The sequence below is a fragment of the Vulpes vulpes genome, chromosome 10, assembly GCF_048418805.1.
Source record: "Vulpes vulpes isolate BD-2025 chromosome 10, VulVul3, whole genome shotgun sequence".
Classification (NCBI taxonomy): domain Eukaryota; kingdom Metazoa; phylum Chordata; class Mammalia; order Carnivora; family Canidae; genus Vulpes; species Vulpes vulpes.
In genome coordinates this window covers 19,574,939-19,593,960 of record NC_132789.1, presented here as the reverse complement: position 1 = coordinate 19,593,960, position 19,022 = coordinate 19,574,939, and the positions used below count along the sequence as shown (strand labels likewise).

The window sequence follows — 19,022 nt, the reverse complement described above, 5'->3', positions numbered from 1 at the left end:
CTGCCTGTCTCCACTGAGACTGCCACACCAAAAGCCACTGAGCAAGCACTGTGGCTTGCAGGCTACTGAGCAATTCAGAGAAAGGCTCTGAGGGTGATAGGGAACATTCTGTTTAAGTCTGGCAGAGCATAATCTTTCAGAGAAGAGAAAAGCCCAGACTGCAGCCAGGGGGTACATACTGGCAGGCCAAAAACTCATGCAGGAAGCAGATGTCAGGATCTCAGATCAGAGGAGAGAGATGGACGAGAACGACTATCACAAGTGAGCACAACTTCCAAATTCAAACAAATACACACTCCCACCACCAGTTGAAAGGATGTGTACACACTTCTACAACTCAAGTGGCTCAAATCCTTGCTCGATGCACAAGAAACTCACTGACTGCATGCATTCTGAGCACCACAAAAAAAAAAAAAAAAAAAAAAAAAAAAAGCAACCATCTTCCAGAAACACTCTCTCCAAAACCAACCGTTGGTTTCAAAAGGAGGTTAGCTTGAACCTTCTGAAGACCTAGTGACCAAATACCAGATGTACCTTAGTCCTCCATAAAAATGGAATGTGCCCTCACGTACCATCTACCCTCACTGGGGCAGCTGCCAGTAATCGTCACACTCTTTGGAAATTACACTGGCAAACACAGACTTAAACAATGCTGCCAACAAACCAGAGGAACCAGGAGATCTTCTCATGACATCTTAGGGTCGTGGGGACTTTAGCAACGTCATTTCAAGATTCACTCCTTTCTTTCCTTCAAGGAAACTGAAAGCCGAAGAGACTGAGCCACTCCCAGAGCCGCAGGTACTTCAGCAGCCCTGTCAGTGGCATGTTCTTCCCACCCCTATCTCCACAGCTGGGCTGCAGGGGGTGCAGTGGGAGGGCCCAGGTTGGGAGGCTCCTCTATTCCCAGCTTCACCACAGAGCCCTAGCTGAAGATGCTCTGTCTACAGAGGGATGTGCCAAAGCCTCAGGGGTCTTCCCCAGGCCCTCCCAGGTAAAGCCACAGTCAGCTCCTAATAGATAGCCATCACCTGGCAAGGCCAGGGCGAGGAGGCTAATGACAAGGGGGGGGGGGGCAGCGATGACCCTGCCTCTTGGGGGTACCACTCCCCAAGCACCAGTGGTATCAAGACACCACACAAACTGGCATTTTGGTTTTATCTTCTGCTACTAATAGATGCCCTAATTCCTAATTCCTAAATCTGAAGAAAAATGCACTTCAGTCTTATGTCTGACTCAACAGAAAACTCTCATTCTTACAAATTTTCTGGAAACCAAAAAAAGAAAAAGAGAAGAAAGTCAGTACATTCATTAAGAGTAAAGCCAAAATCCAGGATAATATGTGTCCACGTTAGCTCAGGTTATGCTGCTTTGGTTTACAGAGCTGGATGTGACATCCTAGGCAAACGCTCAGGGCTCTTACTCCCTCAGCTCAATGTGTCCTGTGGTAAAAACACTCAGGCCAACAGCTCTGACAGCCTCTACTTCCATTAACATTCAAAAGCGCTCCATGCCTCTGCAATGCCCAGAGGCAGATGACCAGAGACAGTGCTGTCATCCAGGTTAACCAAGGCACAAACCTCTCCAGAAGCTTCTTCTGGTAGAATCTGGAATAGAACTGAAACACCTCCAGACTTTTGCTCTAAACTGTTAGTCCTCACAGAGGGAAAGGACCACACTTAACTATATGGTAAATGTGAATTTGACTAGCCAGTACAACCACAATCAACACTGGGTCAATTCTAGCTTCCACAATCTCAAAGCTGCATGGTTTGGGACTAGGGAGCCTGTGGATCTCCAAACACCAAAAAAAAAAATTCAAGTAAAATCCATTATAAAGGGCCCATAAAAGAATATGAAGCCATTTCTCCAAGACTTAACCAATGTGTTATAAAAATGATCTATGAAAGAGGATGTCAGCTATGGCTTCTACTTGGTTAGAACAGAAAGCAACATTAAAACCCTCTATGTTTATTATGCCATATTAGAAAAATCCCAATCCACCCATGATTTCCAATTCATATCTATATGCCACTAAAGATGGCAGTAAAGGGATTAGACACTAAAATGCAGAACCTACTGCGTACCTTTCAAAAGCAATATTTTTAGTATCGAGGCTGGTATTAATGACTGGGCTTGTGAGCCGCCTCTCAACTTCCCTGCCTTTTGGCTTCATCAAGTCCAGAGTGAGGCGCTCCATTTCCTGAGAAAGGTCAAAATGCTCAGTGGTGACCACTCTGTCATCATGGTTGACTTCCATCAGCTCTGCCCGGTTGTCTGTTAATGGAAACAAGAGTGTAACTAAGCACCATGCAAGGAAGATACAAAAACAAGGAAGCCTCAAAGTTAAAATACTGAATCATCTTTGACATTCCGCCCCCCCCCCCAAGTGCTATCAGATAAAACCTAAAGACTATTGATTATTGACTACCTACTTACATGGAGATTATCTGGCCAGTTTCCACAGCCCATAGGTCATCTTCCCCAAAGTTGCAGACATTTAAAACAATTTGCCTTCTTTGTTGGCAATACATCTGTGTACTTTTAAAAATGTATGATTTACCTAATTAATGTAAACTGTTTATGCACAACGCTGGACTGGCAATACCATTTTTCTCACCCTCCACTAGGAGGATCATGCCTTCTTATGGAGGGAATATACGGAGATACAAGACAGAGTCTCAAAATGAGTGGGAAAAATCAGAGAGGGTGACAAAACATGAGAGACTCCTAACCCTAGGAAACAAACAAGGGGTAGTGGAAGGGGAGGTGGATGGGGGGATGGGGTGACTGGGTGACAGGCACTGAAGGGGGCACTTGGCAGAATGAACACTAGGTGTTATATTATATATTGGCAGGTCAAATTCTAATTAAAAAAAATATACAAAAAAAAAAAAAAAAACTTTGCGCAGTGGCAGTATCGTAGCCAATGAGGTTTATCCGAGGCGCGAATATTGCTAATTGAAAACAAACAAACAAACAAAAAAGAGTCTCAAACTCAAGGCTCAAGAATGTGGGACAAAGACATGTCAAAAGAGTAATAGTATTGGGTGGTAAATGATACAGACAAGAAAATTAAGAGAACTATCCAAAAAGAATAAAATAGAGGAATTGAGAGCTGAAAGTTAATAGGAATAACCAAAAAAGAAAAAAAAAAAAAAAAAAAAAGCCCCAGACATGATCAGATAAAGTATAGAAATGCAAACACATTTTGATGGTTAAAAATCACTGTAACTCAGCATTAGGAACAATCATGAAAACAGAATAGAACCACTCACCTTCTCCCTTAAATATAAAACTACGCCTCCCTCTTATCCAGCTCATGTTCTCAAATCCCAGCAATGTGATATCCACACGCAGTTTGGCACCACTTTTCCAAATGCGACAGACATCATTAGGGCATATTCGGGAAACCAAGGGCACTGGAGAAGAGAAATGTACTATTGAGGAAAATCCTGAGGGCCAAGCAGAACACGCAGGCCCAGGAAATCAGCATTCGGAGTTTAACAAAATTATAGGAGTGGCACAACAGGGACTGACAGACCTAGGCTTGACTCCCACACTGAGAATATAGGAAGTCACTTTCAAAAAATAAAAGTGGACCTTCTGTTCTATAGCTCTTTATAAAGGTGCAGTTGTATGTCTTATCCAGAGAAAACCCTAAATGAATTTCCCAAGGGTATTCTTAATCCCAAAACTGAACCTCTCTTTCTGACGGTCGATCACCATTAGAGCTATAGTGTGTCCATCTGGCCTTCTCGCTCACATATGCTGTTCCTGCCATATGGCTGTGGCCTACCACATTGCCATACCCATCCTTTGAAATATCAAACCTAATACATCTAAGATCTGCTGCTGCTTCACCTGTGGGTATCTGCATTGGAAAAGAACTTGTAAGGTTTCCAAAAGAACCTGAAGTTCTCTTCTGTTGCGTACTCTTTACATCATTTAAAATGCTTCATTACAAATATGACTTCTTGCCTGACAAAGAAGTCAGAGTGAAACCTGGGAATTAAGAGCTGTCATTAACTAAGTTACTGGAAATAAAAGTGGAACACCTATGAAAATTACTGTCAGTCAATTTGCCTTACATAAGATTTTGGAGCAGTACATCCATTTTGTAAAAAAAAACCATGCTATCCCAACATTCATCTAATTTTCTTCCTTAGAATAACAAGTTTAAAAAAAGTTGAACCACATAAGAAAATGAGTAATAAATTATGGTAAATCTACTTACTAAAATCTTAAATCCATTTAAAGTGACATTAAAAAAAACTAATAATATGGACAGGTATCAGCTATTGAGTGACAAAAGGAAGAGACAAAATTATCTATATGTTATATTCACAGATGCTCAGGAGAAAAACCCTATGTGTTTTTGAAGGAAAATCTAAGAAGGAAAATATACAAAGTATTAATGGTAGTTGTACTTAAGTGGGACTATAGGTGCCAGTTTTTCCTTATTCTTTTCTAAGCATTTCTTAGATTAAAAAAAAAAAATACATTCAGCTTTTATAACGGAAAAGTAAACTTATATTCAGGCTCAATAAATTTGGAAACAAATAACTTATAAATCCAGAGCCACTCACCCCAACTGGTGAATTCCCATTTCATCTGCACATAGAAATCTGGAGCCTGAAGGACAAAAGTTTAAAGTAAATGACCCTTGGCACTATTAACTGAATACAAACATGGTAAGGGTTAATGAGGTTTTAAAGGAGGAGAAGAAGAGAGAATACAGAAAATAAGAAACATAAAATGCAAACCCATCAAAGTAAATGCCTATTTTATAGGCAGGCTATTATTTTCTCTTGATATAAAATATGTCTAGACTGTTAATAAAGTTAACTGAGAGCAACAAGGTTAGAGAAGGATAAAATCAAATCTGATTCAGGACTCAGTCTGGTGCCTAACAGTAGCAGAAAGATGAGCCTGGAAGATGGGCTTATGCACTGCCATGCAATGTGGATAACAAGCAATTCTGAACAAAGAGAAAAAACATCATTCCATCTATTCTGTGGGGGAGCTTGACTGAAAGGTTTTGTGTTCTGGGACATGCTTCATATTTACTGGGCCTCAAAACCAAAAGAGGCTGTCAGACATCACTTCCCCAGGGAGTTGGCTTTCCCTCCAGTTAACAGACATCTGTCCTCATTCTCCCCCTTAAACTTTTAGAATTTGGCTCTATAAAATTTTACATCACCAGAGCAGCCCTGTTTATTAGGACAGCTTTCTGACCTACTCTGAGTTCTTACAGAAGGTTCTTGGAGAGCTACTTATGAAATCCAACGGTTACCATCCAAGAAGAGAAATGCTACAAATTCCAGGTGTTTCTCTGTTCCCTCCCACCCCCATGGCTTTTTACAGAAGCACAGGACAGGAAGACCAAGAATCTAGCCTAGAGTAAAACCAGAATTCTAGTAATGGGTAAAGGCTCTCCACAGGGCAGCAGACAAGAAATTGGGCCTATTTTAAGGAGATAATGTTGAAAGACAAAACGTCAGCAACAACATCTGGCGCCACTGGGCACACAGGTCATTCATAGGCTGTCTCTAACTTCAAGCAAAACACAATCCAATGCTGTTTACTGCTCTAGATTAATACAGGTAAAAAAAAAAATCCTTTACATGGAATTTTTTAAATGAAGAGTGACTCCATGTTAAGTCAGTTTCTGTTTTGCAAGTGGGCAAATGTGTTTTTAGTTCCTCCTACAGTAAGTTAGATACGAAAACAATAAATCCACTTAATCTTCTGTCACACTGCTTAAAAACAATGCATACAACTATTTCATATTTCCTAGACGGTTTCATGTAGTACACGACAAAATGAGTTGTCTTCAGGAATGATTTTGCTTGAGTGTCACAGAAATACATTTTTAAAAAAAGAGTGCTCAGATAATGAGCAGTGATTGTCTTACTTACAGCAAAGTTCCTTTTCTCAACAGAGCTGTTCATTTTTCTTTTCCTTTTTTTTTGAGCTATTCGTTTTTCTGAAGAAATATGTTGACTAAAGTTGTAAAGTAGACTTATCTAACAAATACCTTTGGAGGTATTTTCACAAGTTCACTTATGTGCTTAAATTGAGAATAAATAACAGGAAAATGAAAGCACTGGTGCTTTTTGTCCCTTGCTGCCCTGAGAACATTGCACTATTGGCTCAAAAGATCATTCTTGCAGGTAACAGAGACTATATATATGAAGAATGGCAACCAGCATGCAAAACAGTCCATGAGCCTAGAAGCAAATTTTTACAAAAATGATCTCCAAAAAATAAAAATAAAAATAAATAAATAAAAAATACATGATCTCCAAGTGTCACAAAGCCCATACACTTTAATTCATTGATAACGGTCTTTACCAGCCAAAGAAACAATGTCTATAAATAAACTAAGCCAATGGATCAGAAGTCACAAAATCTAACAGCTAGGGTCAATAGGAATGGCAAGGAGAAAGTGCATACAAACTTCAGAGCCTCAGCAGGCCCTGGAAATCCCTGTACAGTAAGTAACCAATGCTCATAACAATTTCCTCAACATGACCTATGCTCAGAGGTGCCTGGGTGGGTCACTCAGGTAAGCGTTCAACTCTTGATTTTGGCTCAGGTCACGATCTCAGGGTTGTGAGATTAAGCCCTGTGTTGGGCTTCAGGCTGGGTATGGAGCCTGCTAAAGATTCTCTCTCCCTCTGCTCCTCCCTCCATCCCCCTGCCCTCATAAGCCTGTGCAAACTCTCTCTCAAAACAAAAAGATGACCTCTGTAAAGAAGGCCACTGTTAAGAAAATAGGCACCTAGACAAATCAATTGTTCGATGTCCATTTGTCTTATCATTTTTAAGCAGCACTCAAAAAGGTAGGTCTACTGACCTAGAAACATAACTTGTGAAAGACCTCATACATTTATTTTATTTTATTTTATTTTAATTTATTCATGATAGTCATACAGAGAGAGAGAGAGGCAGAGACACAGGCAGAGGGAGAAGCAGGCTCCATGCACTGGGAGCCCGACGTGGGATTCGATCCCGGGTCTCCAGGATCGCGCCCTGGGCCAAAGGCAGGCGCCAAACCGCTGCGCCACCCAGGGATCCCAGACCTCATACATTTAACAAATAAGTAATAATGTTCTTTGGTACTAAACATATTGTATTTACAATTAATAAAACTCTTAGGTAGGTACACGTGGATGTCTATGTCTCCAGCTATGCTGTCAGCATTTAGCTCAAAATATGGCATTGCCACATTTTTTTCGGATACCTCGAGAATCTTCTGGAGCAGTTCAGGAACTCCTTCAAGGGCCATGGATGTGTTGTGGTAGTCCCGATGTTGAAGAACGGTGTACACCATCTCAGGGTCACCAGTGCTTACAGCCTCGTGTAAAACTGGAAACCAAAAAGGTGACATTTCATCCCCCATAGTCTCATGCTTTGACAAATTCCTAAGCTAGTTTGAAGAGTCCAACATTTTCTTCAAAGAGGGAGTCTCACCTTACTCTTATGACCATAATTGCTTATCGCTAGCTCTTAACTGAGTGAAAAGAAAATTAGCACTCGTAGCCTCTTGATCAAACCAACTTCCATCCTCCCCCCACACCCCCTTTCTTACCACTAGTTCTGAAATCCTGACAGTGTCTTCAGAGAGCGGGCTTTACCTGTGTGATCACACAACTGTGGTTACATGTGGATCAGGCAGGTAGGGCTTATGTGTACCCTTGCTCAGCCAACATAGAATAACTGACCAATGGTAAGATAGCTTACAAGCAAGTGAAATGCCAGGATTTCACCAGAAAAGGCTACTTTTAGTCATACTTTTGTCTTGATTTTGCCTATCTCAACAGATTCACTGGAATTACCATCACATCCCTCAGGAGGAATCTGGCCTCCAAATTCATGTATGGTAGAAGGGTTTGCACTGAGAGCTGCTTTCTGGATAGGAGTCACCCTCCACTGAGGGCTGAGGGCCCAGGACACGGTTCGGACCATTGTGCTGCAGGTCAGCCAGTAGCCTCTGAGGCTCGCATCTCCTCACCTCAGCCCCTACTCCCAAGAGAGAAAGAGTCTTAAGATAAAGATAACTTGAGGACAATTATAATTGAGACTGACCTTTATTCAGAGAGAGATAACAAAACAAAAGGCTTTCAATTATTTTAAGAGTATACTTGCCTGTCCATCCCTCACGATTTTCTTTTGTAACATCTGCTTTATGTCGGAGCAACACTCTAGCAGATTCCAAATGTCCCAAAGAAACAGCAAGGTGCAGTAAGGTTCGACCTCGTGGATCCAGAGCCTCCACATTCTGTGAAGTAAACACTGGCATGTATATAATTGTATATATTACATCAAAACATGGAAGTGTGTGCGAGAGAGAAAATTTAGTATAAAAAATAGAAAATAGTATTTATACATTAATTACAGCAATATGTGGAAGAACGAATGTTTGCATGTGGGAGTGGTTGAAATATTAATTTGAGGGCTATAAATAAAGATGATAGTTATTGAGTTCCTTTTTCTATAAAGTTAAGTACCTAATAAATAACATTGGCTATAGGCCTCAGATCATCAGACATGTCCTATGCTCCCAGCAGCACTCAAATGAAGTCTAAATAAGGCCAGGGGCTTTCATGAATGCAACCACCCTGTGACACAGAACATGGGGGATTTCTCAAGCACTTATCAGCATTCAGGTCTAGAACAGGAAGTGGAGGACTTTAACCAAAACTGAAAATACAGAAGATAATTGGGTCAGAATAAAATTACATTCTCTAGCTGGATTCCCACCAAAACGCCACTCTCATTACTGTATGCTGAGTTCCAAGTACCCTGAAGTAGCAGCATCCACAGGTCCTACAATGAGCATGATCTGCCAGATGTGTATGTGGACATATTCATAGGTAAACATGAAAACAAACACATGCCATTTTGGTCCATTTCCCCTCAAAGGTTTTCTTCCCCATGCTAGACACAGCCATTTGGCTTTTACTCTTCATTCCTATTCCGACCCTTCTTCAGCCACCTGCACTGGGTGGAAAGCCAAGTGGCAGTTTCTCTGGCATGAGCTCAGTCTGAATGACTAAATGCTGCCTTTCTTCCAAAGATGACTCTGAACGTTCTTCCAAGGACACAATAAACTTTCATGGGACTTCTGGAATGTAAAACTTTAAAAAAAAAAAAACAACTTTTTAAGTGCTCAAACACTTCTTAGGAAATGTGCTTTCATCTTGATTTGAGATGCTAGTTATGGTGCAGGCATTAACTGCAGCCTCCAGAGATATCCAGAACATGCCACTTACTTGCCACAGGGGAGAAAGGAAGCAGAACTAAACAACTACTGCCCAACAGCTATTGAATAGACCTCCATGTTTTGTGAAGTGCATCATGACTGCCATACAATGAAGATAGGAACTGTTCTCGAGGAATGACAGCCGTGGCTGAAGACATTCTGCTAAGTGAGCACTTGTCCTCCTGGACCAGTCCCAGGCCTCACCGTTCTCTCAGGCACTGGAATACCAATACATCTTTTGGAATGGGGCCCACACTACCTCCCAGGATTCCCTGGCTTTCCCTAAGGGTATGACTTGTCTGTCTCACCAGAGAGACTGAGAATTCCAAAGAGCTGGATCCAAGTCTCATATTTCCTAGCTCCTGCCACCCGGTCTAATTGGCATTAAATCATGATTTTTTAAAAGTAATCTAGGTTGCAGAAGGGGAGGGGGTAAAGGGATGGGGTAATTGAGTGATAGGCATTAAGGAGGGCACATGATGAGATGAGCACTGGGTGTTATACTATATATTGGCAAACTGAATTAAAATAAAATTTTAAAAATAAATAATCTAGCTAAAGACTTTTAACTGAGTTGAAGTTTAGCAGGAAACAAATAATTAGCAAATTCATTACCTCCTTACATATCTGTTATATAGACTGTTTCCTCACCTAACAAGTTCAGTCTATGGGAAAGGTACTGGGTTTATTAGCACACTGCCTGACATAGAGGAGATGTTTAACAATATTTATCACACAAAAAAGGGGAAATTCTATTTAATGCAATTCACACCCCAGAAAGGGGTGTTAGAAGTAAACTAACATCTCAGACCAAGGACTGACACTCAAGCTCCTGAGCAAGCTCTAGATACGATGTGTAAAATCAAAGCCAGATACATTAAGTTGTTGACTTCTTCCTATTTTGGACCACAGGAAAAACTACATGTATGAACCAGACAGCAGCACATTTTGCATTGCTGATTGTAGCTCTTCAAGAGCATCCTGTGCCTCTTTCTCATTTGAAAAGAGAGAAGGGAGGGAGAATATTATATTATGGTGACTGGGATTAAAGACAGTGGGTGATTAAAGTGGAAATTAGCAAAACAGAGAATGACAAATCAATACAGAAAAAAAAATCAACAAAACTGAAAACTGGTTCTTGGTAAATATCAACAAAATTGACAAACTTTCAGCTAGATTGGCCAGGAAAAAAAATAAGATTCAAGTTATCAAAAGCAAGAGTGAAAGAGGATATTACTACCAACTCTACAGAAATACAAAGTGTTTAAAAGGAACACTATAAAAAATTGTATGCCAACCAATGAGAGACTTAAATGAAAGGCACATATTCCTAGAGTCAAAATAGCAAAACTAACTTAAGAAAAAGTAGAAAATCTGAATAAATTTGTAACAAGTAGAGATTAAAATCAGTAATTTTTTAACTTTATAAAAAGCTCAGGCCCAGACGGATTCACTGGTGAATTCTGCCAAATATTCAAAGAATTAAAATCAATTCTTCACAAACTCTTCCCCAAAAAATAAAATAATAGAAGATAAAGGAAAACTTCCCAACTCATTTTGTGAGCCCAGTATTATCCTGATAACACATTACAAAAAAGAAAACCATAAACCAATATCTCTAATGAATATAGATACAAAATCCTCAACAATATATTAGCAAAACAAATTTAGCAACACATAAAAAGGGTTATTAAACACCAGGACCAAGTGAGATTTATCCCAAATGCAAAGATGGTTTTAATATCTGATAATTAAGGACACTTGGGTGGCTCAATGGTTGAGTGTCTGCCTTTGGCTCACATGGTGATCCCAGGGTCCTGGGAGGAGTTCCACATCAGGCTCCCCACAGGGACCCTACTTCTCCCTCTGCCTATGTCTCTGCCTCTCTCTGTGTGTCTCCAATGAATGAATGAATGAATGAATAAATAATCTTTAAAAATATATCTGATAATTAATGTAACACATTATGTCAGTAGAATAAAATAAAATTAAAAACACATGATCATCTCAAAAGATGCATGCTGTGGTCTGAATGTGATCTAAATTCCTATGTTGAAATCCTAACTTTGAAAGATGATAGTATTAGGAGTGGAGCCTTTGTGGAATGCTTAGGGCATGAATGTGGGGCCCTCATGAATAGAACTAGTGCCTCAATAAAGGAGACCCCAGAGAGCTTGCTAGTCCCACTTCCACCATTTGAGGACATGGTTGGAAAGCTCCTGCTATGAACCAGGAAGAGAGGTCTCTAGCACATCAAATCTGCCAGCACCATTATCTTGGACTTAGAGCCTCCTGTACTGTAAGTAATAAATTTCTATTTTTTATAAACTACCCAGTCTACAGTATTTTGTCACAGCAGCCCAAACAAGAGTACGACAATACAGAAAAAGCATTTTACGAAATCCAACACCCCTTCATGATACAAAATAAAAACAAGAAACAACAAATAGAAATAGAAGGGAATTTCCTCAAAGAGCATCCAACTATCAACACCCACAGCTAACATTATACTTAATGGTAAAAGACTGGATGCTTTCCCCCCAAGACAAGGAACAAGACAAGGATGTTCTCTTCTATCCCTTTTATTCAACACTGTACTAGACGTTCTAACCAGGACAATAAGGCAAGAAGATGAAAGAACAGGCATCCAGATTAGAAAGGAAGAAGTAAAACTATCTCTATTCATAGATGACACGATCTTACATATAGAAAATCCCAAGGTAGCCACTAAAAAATTAGAACAAAGGAATTCAGCAAGGTTGCAGGATACAAGATCAATATACAAAAACCAATTACATTTCTCAGATTACCAGAGGGGAAGTGAGTGGGGAAATTAGTAAAACAGATAAAGAGGATTAAGAGATACAAACTTCTAGTTATAAAATACATTAAGGCACAGAGATGAAAAGTACAGCATAGGAAATATAGTCATAATATTGTAAATAACTTGTTTGGTGACAGATGATGACTATAATTATAGTGAGCACTGAGTAATATATAGAACTGTGGAATCAATATGTAATACACCTGAAACTAACATAAGACTATGCTAATTATACTTCAATTTTTAAAAATAAAACAAAATAAATTGTATCTCTATACACATACAACCACTCAAAATGAAATTATGAAAACAATTCTATTTACAATAACATCAAAAAGAAGGGCAGCCCCAGTGGCGCAGCGGTTTAGCACCGCCTGCAGCCCGGGGTGTGATCCCAGAGACTCAGGATCGAGTCCCACATCGGGCTTTCTGCATGGAGCCTGCTTCTCCCTCTCCCTGTGTCTCTGCCTCTCTCTTCGCTCTCTCTGAATGAATAAATAAATAAATCTTAAAAAAAATATATTTAGGAATAAATAACAGAAGTACAAAAACATATACTCTGAACTACAGCGCATTGTTGAAAGAAATTAAGATCTAAATAAATGGACCATGTTCATGGTTCAGAAAACTTAATATTTAAGACATCAATATTCCCCAAACTGAGCTACAGAGTCAATGTAATACTTATCAAAATTCTGGTGGCCTTTTGTGAATGGACAAGCTGATCCTAAAAATTCTTAAGTACAAGGAGACCAGCATAATCAAAACTATCTTGAAAAGAGCAAAGTTTGAAGACTCACACTTAACAATTTCAAAACTTAACTATATACAAATCTACAGCAATCAAGACAGTGTGGTACTGGCATAAGGACAGACATGTAAATCAATAGAATACAATTTAGAATCCACAAAGAAACTTATACACTCATGGTCAATTGTTTTTTTTTTTTTTTTAAAGATTTTCTTTATTTATTCATGAGAGACAGAGAGAGAGAGGCAGAGGCACAGGCAGAGGGAGAAGCAGGCTCCACGCAGGGAGCCTGACATGGGACTCGATCCTGGGTCTCCAGGATCACACCCTGGGCCAAAGGCAGGCGCCAAACCGCTGAGCCACCCAGGCTGCCCTGTTTTGTTTTGTTTTTTTAATTAATTTATTTATTTATGATAGTCACACAAAGAGAGAGAGAGAGAGGCAGAGACATAGGCAGAGGGAGAAGCAGGCTCCATGCACCGGGAGCCTGACATGGGATTCCATCCCGGGTCTCCAGGATGGCGCCCTGGGCCAAAGGAAGGCGCTAAACCGCTGCGCTACCCAAGGATCCCTGGTCAATTGGTTTTGAGCAAGGATGCCAAAATAATTCAGGGGGAAAGAATAATCTTATCAGCAGATGGTGCTTGAACAACTGGATATCCACATATAAAAGAATGAAGTTTTATATATACCATACATGAAAAATTAGCTCTAAAATGATCATAAACCCAAATGGAAGAGCTAAAACAAGAAAACTCTTAAAACACAGAAGTTCACCTTTGTGACCTTGGGTCAGGCAAAACCATCTTAGATACAATACCAAAAGCATAACAGACAGAAAAAAAAAAAAAATATATATATATATATATACAGATAAACTGCACTTCATCAGAATCGAAAATGTTTACTTTACAAGATACCATACTTTAAAAGATACCATAAAGAAAGTAAAAAGACATCCCACAGACGGTGAAAAAATATTTGCAAGTCATTTATCTGATAAGGGGCTAGTCAGTATCCAGAAAATATGAAGAACTTAAACTTCTGAAGAATAAAAAGACAACCCAATTTTTAAATGGGCAAAGGATTTGGAATAGACATTTCTTCAAAGAAGATATCCAATACAATAAGTACATGAAAAGAGGCTCAATTTCATTAATCACTAAGGAAATGTCAATCAAAACCACAATGAGATACCACTTCATATCCACTAGAATGACTACAATCAAAAAAATAACAAGCATGGACAAGGATGTAGAGAAACTGGAACCCTCATGCATTGCTGGTGGGAATGTAAAATGGTGCAGCCAATTTGAAAAATAGTTGCCAGGTCCTTCAAAAGTCAAACACAGACTAACCATATGACCCAGTAATTCTTCTCATGAGTATTTACCCAAGAGAAATAAAAGCATACATCCTTATGAAAACTTGTATACAAATGTGCATAGCAGCATTATTCAGAGCCAAAAAGTGAGGTGGGCAGGGGGACAAATATTCATCAACTGGTAAATGGATAAACAAAATGTGGTACACCCAGACAATGGAATACTATTCAGCCATAAATAGGAACAAAGTACTGATAGGTGCCACAGTGTGGATGAACCTCATGAACATGGTAAGTGAAAGAGGCCAGACACAAACGGCCACATATCGTAGGATTCCATTTATAGAAAATGTTCAGGATAGACAAATCTATAAGATGGCAAGTAGATTAGCGGTTGCCTGGGCTGAAGGGGTTGAGGGGAAATGAGGAGTGCCTAGAGTACAGGGTTTCTTTCTGGGGAGATGAAAATGTTATGGAATTTGCTGGTGCTGATGGTTGCACAACTCAGTGAAAACACTAAAAACTACTGAATGATATACTTTAATGGGTAAATTTTATGATTAGTGAATTATAGCTCAATAAAGATGTTTGAAAAAACCCACATATGTATGTGTTTTATGTAATACATAAAACGAATCTATCATCTATATACTGTTTGATGAGTTGCTTAATTTCTTCTGAGCTTCAGTTTGCTCCCTTGTAAACTGGGAACAATAAAAACACAGACCTTACAGAGTTCCTACAAGAATAAAGGCATAATACCTAACTAACACTGTAAGAAGCACTAAAAAGAATTAGGTCGTATTATCCTACACCCACATTATGGAGTGTATATAAGCTGTCACTTTCTTCCTAAAAGAGATCTGTTCAGATTTCATTTACAGTTAATAGTGGGGCTTAGGGTCTCTGACCAAGGACTTTAGTTCAGTGAGCAAAAGCTTTCAGAATAAAACTGGAATTCACACCGGAAGCTGATTTCAGTTTTTTCTTTGTTTCTTCAGTCATGAACTGTACCAAATCAAAAATACTCCTTTAAACTATAATAGTGCCCCCCAGAAAAGAAAAGCTATGAGATTTCTGCACGTCCCCATACTCATTGGTAATTTAAGCCCCTGGGGTTTGCTTGCTCAAAGCCTTGTTTACATCCTGCTGTCCTCCAGAGGTGGTAAAGGCCAAGCTTTGAGGGCAGGCTGCAGAGCCAGACAACAGGCCCACTTCCAGGACCCTGAAGAGCCTCAGGTGCATTACTCAAGCCTTCTGTACCTCGGTCCTCAGTTCGATGGGAGTGCTTCATCAACTATCAATGTTCCCTGGTTGGGGGCGTCCAGCAAGAGGCTGCTAACTGGCCTTCCATTCTCTCCAGAGTCCTCCCTCATTCCTGTGCATCTCAGGCTGCCCTGGTCCTCTGTAGCTGTGGCCCAAACTGACTCCCCCACCCCAAGTCAGGTGGGCAATGGTATCTGTAGGCATAGTTCCCTCAAGTGAGCCTGAGCCCCCAAGGGCCAAGGCGGAGGAGCACCTGAGAGCAGGCCTAGCTCCTCATCTTGAATGCTTGGCCCCTGGCTCCTGGTAGGCCTCCAGCCAACAGGCACCAACCTGAATGTGTGCCCAGTGCCTCACTCGGCCTGCTGGAGACTGGGGCATGAGCACAGCGTGGCTCCCCATCAAGCTCTGAGGACTGCAGCTGTCTAGAACATCCTCTTCCTCTTGCCCTGATGGTGTACTTTCACCTGCTGACTTCCTCACTAGGGGCTGGCCCTAGAGACAGGCCTCATCTGCCACCCTGCACCCTACTCGGTCCTGGGCTTCCCTCCATCTAAGGTGCACTCACCTTTGCATATGTCCCCTTAAGTGTTCATTCATTCTCCCAGCATCTGTAAGGCCAGACATGTTTAATAGACCTCTCTAGCTAAATGACAAACATCATAACCATGACACAAATCATTTCCACTGCACCTACTTCAAGGCCCCACTGAATATTAAAGACAGTAGAGCTGATGCGTTAAGAGGCACTTAATAAAGTGCCTCTGCTGAGCCAACATGGAAAGCTCGAAACAACTGCAGAGTTGGCAAACTCCACACTCCAGCTCTCAGCAAGACCTTGGGGTGGGGGCTGACTCACACACACTCAGAAACGTATCCTATCCTCTTCATCTGGATAAATCTGATTCTTTCTGTGCTGTTGTTCCTAGGACAAAATACAATTCTTACAGCTTACCAGTGGGCCTGTTTCAAGTCTCACTCGTGGGATGGAAGGAATGAAGGAAGAGACAGCAGAAGCTTACTGGCAAATAAATTGCTAAATGAAACAGCTGGTTGTATTGCTGGGGTGATATGAATTTTTTGTTTTTCACTATGCAGCCAATACATGTCCCTTGCCGTAAAATTGGAGCATACATAAAAGAAACTGAAAGCCCAGGAAGATTATAATAATAACAACAGCAATGATGATAAATGGGATTATTCTCAGTTACTATGTGCCTGCACGTTCAGATCTGTTCTCTGCCTTATCTTCCACAATTCTGAACTGGAGGGACTCTTACAAAAAGAAGCAAACTGAAAGGGTTTAAGCATACAGCATTACGGCAGAGTCCGACTTTCTGGGTTCACACCCTGGTTCAGCCACTGGCAAAGCATGCAACTAAGCCTCTCTCCACCTTATCTGGTTTCCTTATCTGTAAAACGGGAATCATAACACCATTCACTCCAGGGCACTGGTATGAGAATTAAATCTAAAATTGCATATAAAGCATTTCAGCACAATGCCTGACAAAACAGGCTTTCAGTGCTACTCTCCCTATTTTTACAGATGATAAAACAATTCAGCAAGGGTAAATAACTTGCCCAAGCTCACAACATAATCAGTATTAGCGCTAGCCATTAACCCAACTGCCTCCAAGTCATAGATGTATGTATATGTTTCATAATCAAGAGGATCTTGATAAATATGAAAGCAACAAAATATTTCCTGCCACATATTTTAATATCAATGATCAACTTAAACCTGAACCAGTTACATAACTTGCAGGGTGCAGTGAAAAATGAAAATGCAAGTCTCCTTGTTAAAAAAAGAAAAAAAAATTAAGAATTTCAAAATGGTAGGGGTGCTGGGTAGCTCTGTTGGGTAAAGGTCCAACTCCTGATTTCAGCACAGGTCATGATCTCAGGGTTGTGAGATCTAGTTCGGCTCGGTGCTCAGCAGGGAGTCTGCTCAAGATTCTCTCCCTCTGTTCCTTCTCGTGTTGTCTTGCTCTTGCTCCCACACTCGTTCTTTCTCTATCTTAAATAAATAAATAAATCTTAAAAAAAAAATTCCAAGACGGTGACAGCAGAGCATTAGACCAAGTACACCGCTTCTGAGCACAGGCAGCATGCCCTTGAAGCCAGCCCCATCTCTACCCCTTCAATGGCCAAGTTTCAGGATTCAGATTAGATTATGTGGTCACACAACAGTCAACCTTTCACGGCGAAGATGTTCTTTACGAATACACCTCAACTACTTCTTACTCAGAGGGGACTGGTATACTATGAAATAATCTACAGGAATAACCAATAACAAAGTCAAAACCAAGTAATTAGCAAGAATGAACATTCTTTGTTTGACCCCCTTGACAGTAAAAGTGTGAAGGATGAATTTACTCCAGGAAAATCTGCTGCAGAATTATAATTCTCTGATCACAAATATCCTTAATGGTTTTCAAGGTAAAAAGGCACAGAGAACTTCCAATGAACACTTTCATTACAGCTTACAGGAAAAGGAGAGAATACAACTATGCCACATCTTAGATTGTAAACCAAGACCGTGTTCTTATCTTCTCCTTATAGAAAAACTGCACCTCATTCAAGCTCTTTTCTTCTCCCTCGATGAATAGAAAGCCTGCTGTTTTCAGAAATCAGTATTGAAAGTCTGTGGCTTAATGATGGCAATGAACTTCTCTATCAAAAGGGACTTAATTCTGTGACTTTCTTTGTACTTTATCTCAATATTTCGTAAGAAGCTGGGGCAGCCCAGATACTGAGGAAGTGCAGATGCACAACACAGCAGGATTGTCTGGTCATTTTTCAAGTGTCCAAGATGAGAACACTTAGAGCTAAGAGCAAAATGATGGAGGATTCCCCTCTGCACCACATCTAGTAACAGAAAGCGAATGAAATCACCAGGTATATTGGTACATCTAATAGTGAATCATCTGCTCTGGGGGCGTCATCTAATTAAGACCAATGACTCTTACAATAAAAGTTTATTCTGTCTGGACAGAGGATTTAAATGAAAAAAGAGCAACTCCTGACTCCCAGCAAGTGCTCAACAATTTTTTTTACAAATATAGCAGGGTGCAAGAACACACTCACTTAGCAGTAACCAGTCACCAAACAGGGTGTTGCTGACCTTGCTCAATTTTTGCCAACCAAAAGTGCTCCTTTTTCTCTAAAATTTCTTGACAATTACAGTATCGATTTTGAGCCATTCAAAAATAGACTTCAGGGGCTGAAGTTGGCCCTGGGTGGCTCAGTTGGTTAAGCATCTGCCTTCAGCTCAGGTCATGATCCTGAGGTCCTGGGATGGAGCCCATGGTGGGCCCCCGGCTCGGCAGGGAGTCTGCTTCTCTCTGCCCCTCTCCCTGCTCATGCTCTCTCTCTCTCCTCTCTCAAATAAATAAATAAAATCTTGAAAAGAAAAAAAAAAGAAATCAGGACTTCAAAATCAACAAGAATTACACCAAATAATTACAAATCCTTATCCTAATTGCTAAGTGTGTTAGCTTATAACTTGAGGGCACCAATAACTCCCAGAATTGTTAAGATGCCTTTAAAAAGCAGGGTTTCTCATGCAGAACACTACTGACGTCTTGAGCCA

General features: G+C 40.4%; 1 protein-coding gene and 1 pseudogene across 1 annotated transcript in view; one reads left to right on the top strand and one right to left on the bottom strand.

Moving 5' to 3' along the window:
• The window catches only part of ANKRD13A (ankyrin repeat domain 13A), a 32,989-nt gene that overhangs the window by 12,869 nt on the left and 1,098 nt on the right, over positions 1-19,022 (bottom strand). The window contains exons 2-6 of the mRNA XM_072723084.1: positions 8,152-8,284; positions 7,247-7,371; positions 4,587-4,632; positions 3,276-3,419; positions 2,085-2,274 (exon numbers count right to left, since the gene is read on the bottom strand). Coding sequence (XP_072579185.1) covers positions 2,085-2,274; positions 3,276-3,419; positions 4,587-4,632; positions 7,247-7,371; positions 8,152-8,284 — 638 coding nt within the window. The remainder of the gene's footprint in view (positions 1-2,084; positions 2,275-3,275; positions 3,420-4,586; positions 4,633-7,246; positions 7,372-8,151; positions 8,285-19,022) is intronic.
• LOC112910516 (U4 spliceosomal RNA) lies at positions 2,898-2,980 on the top strand (annotated as a pseudogene).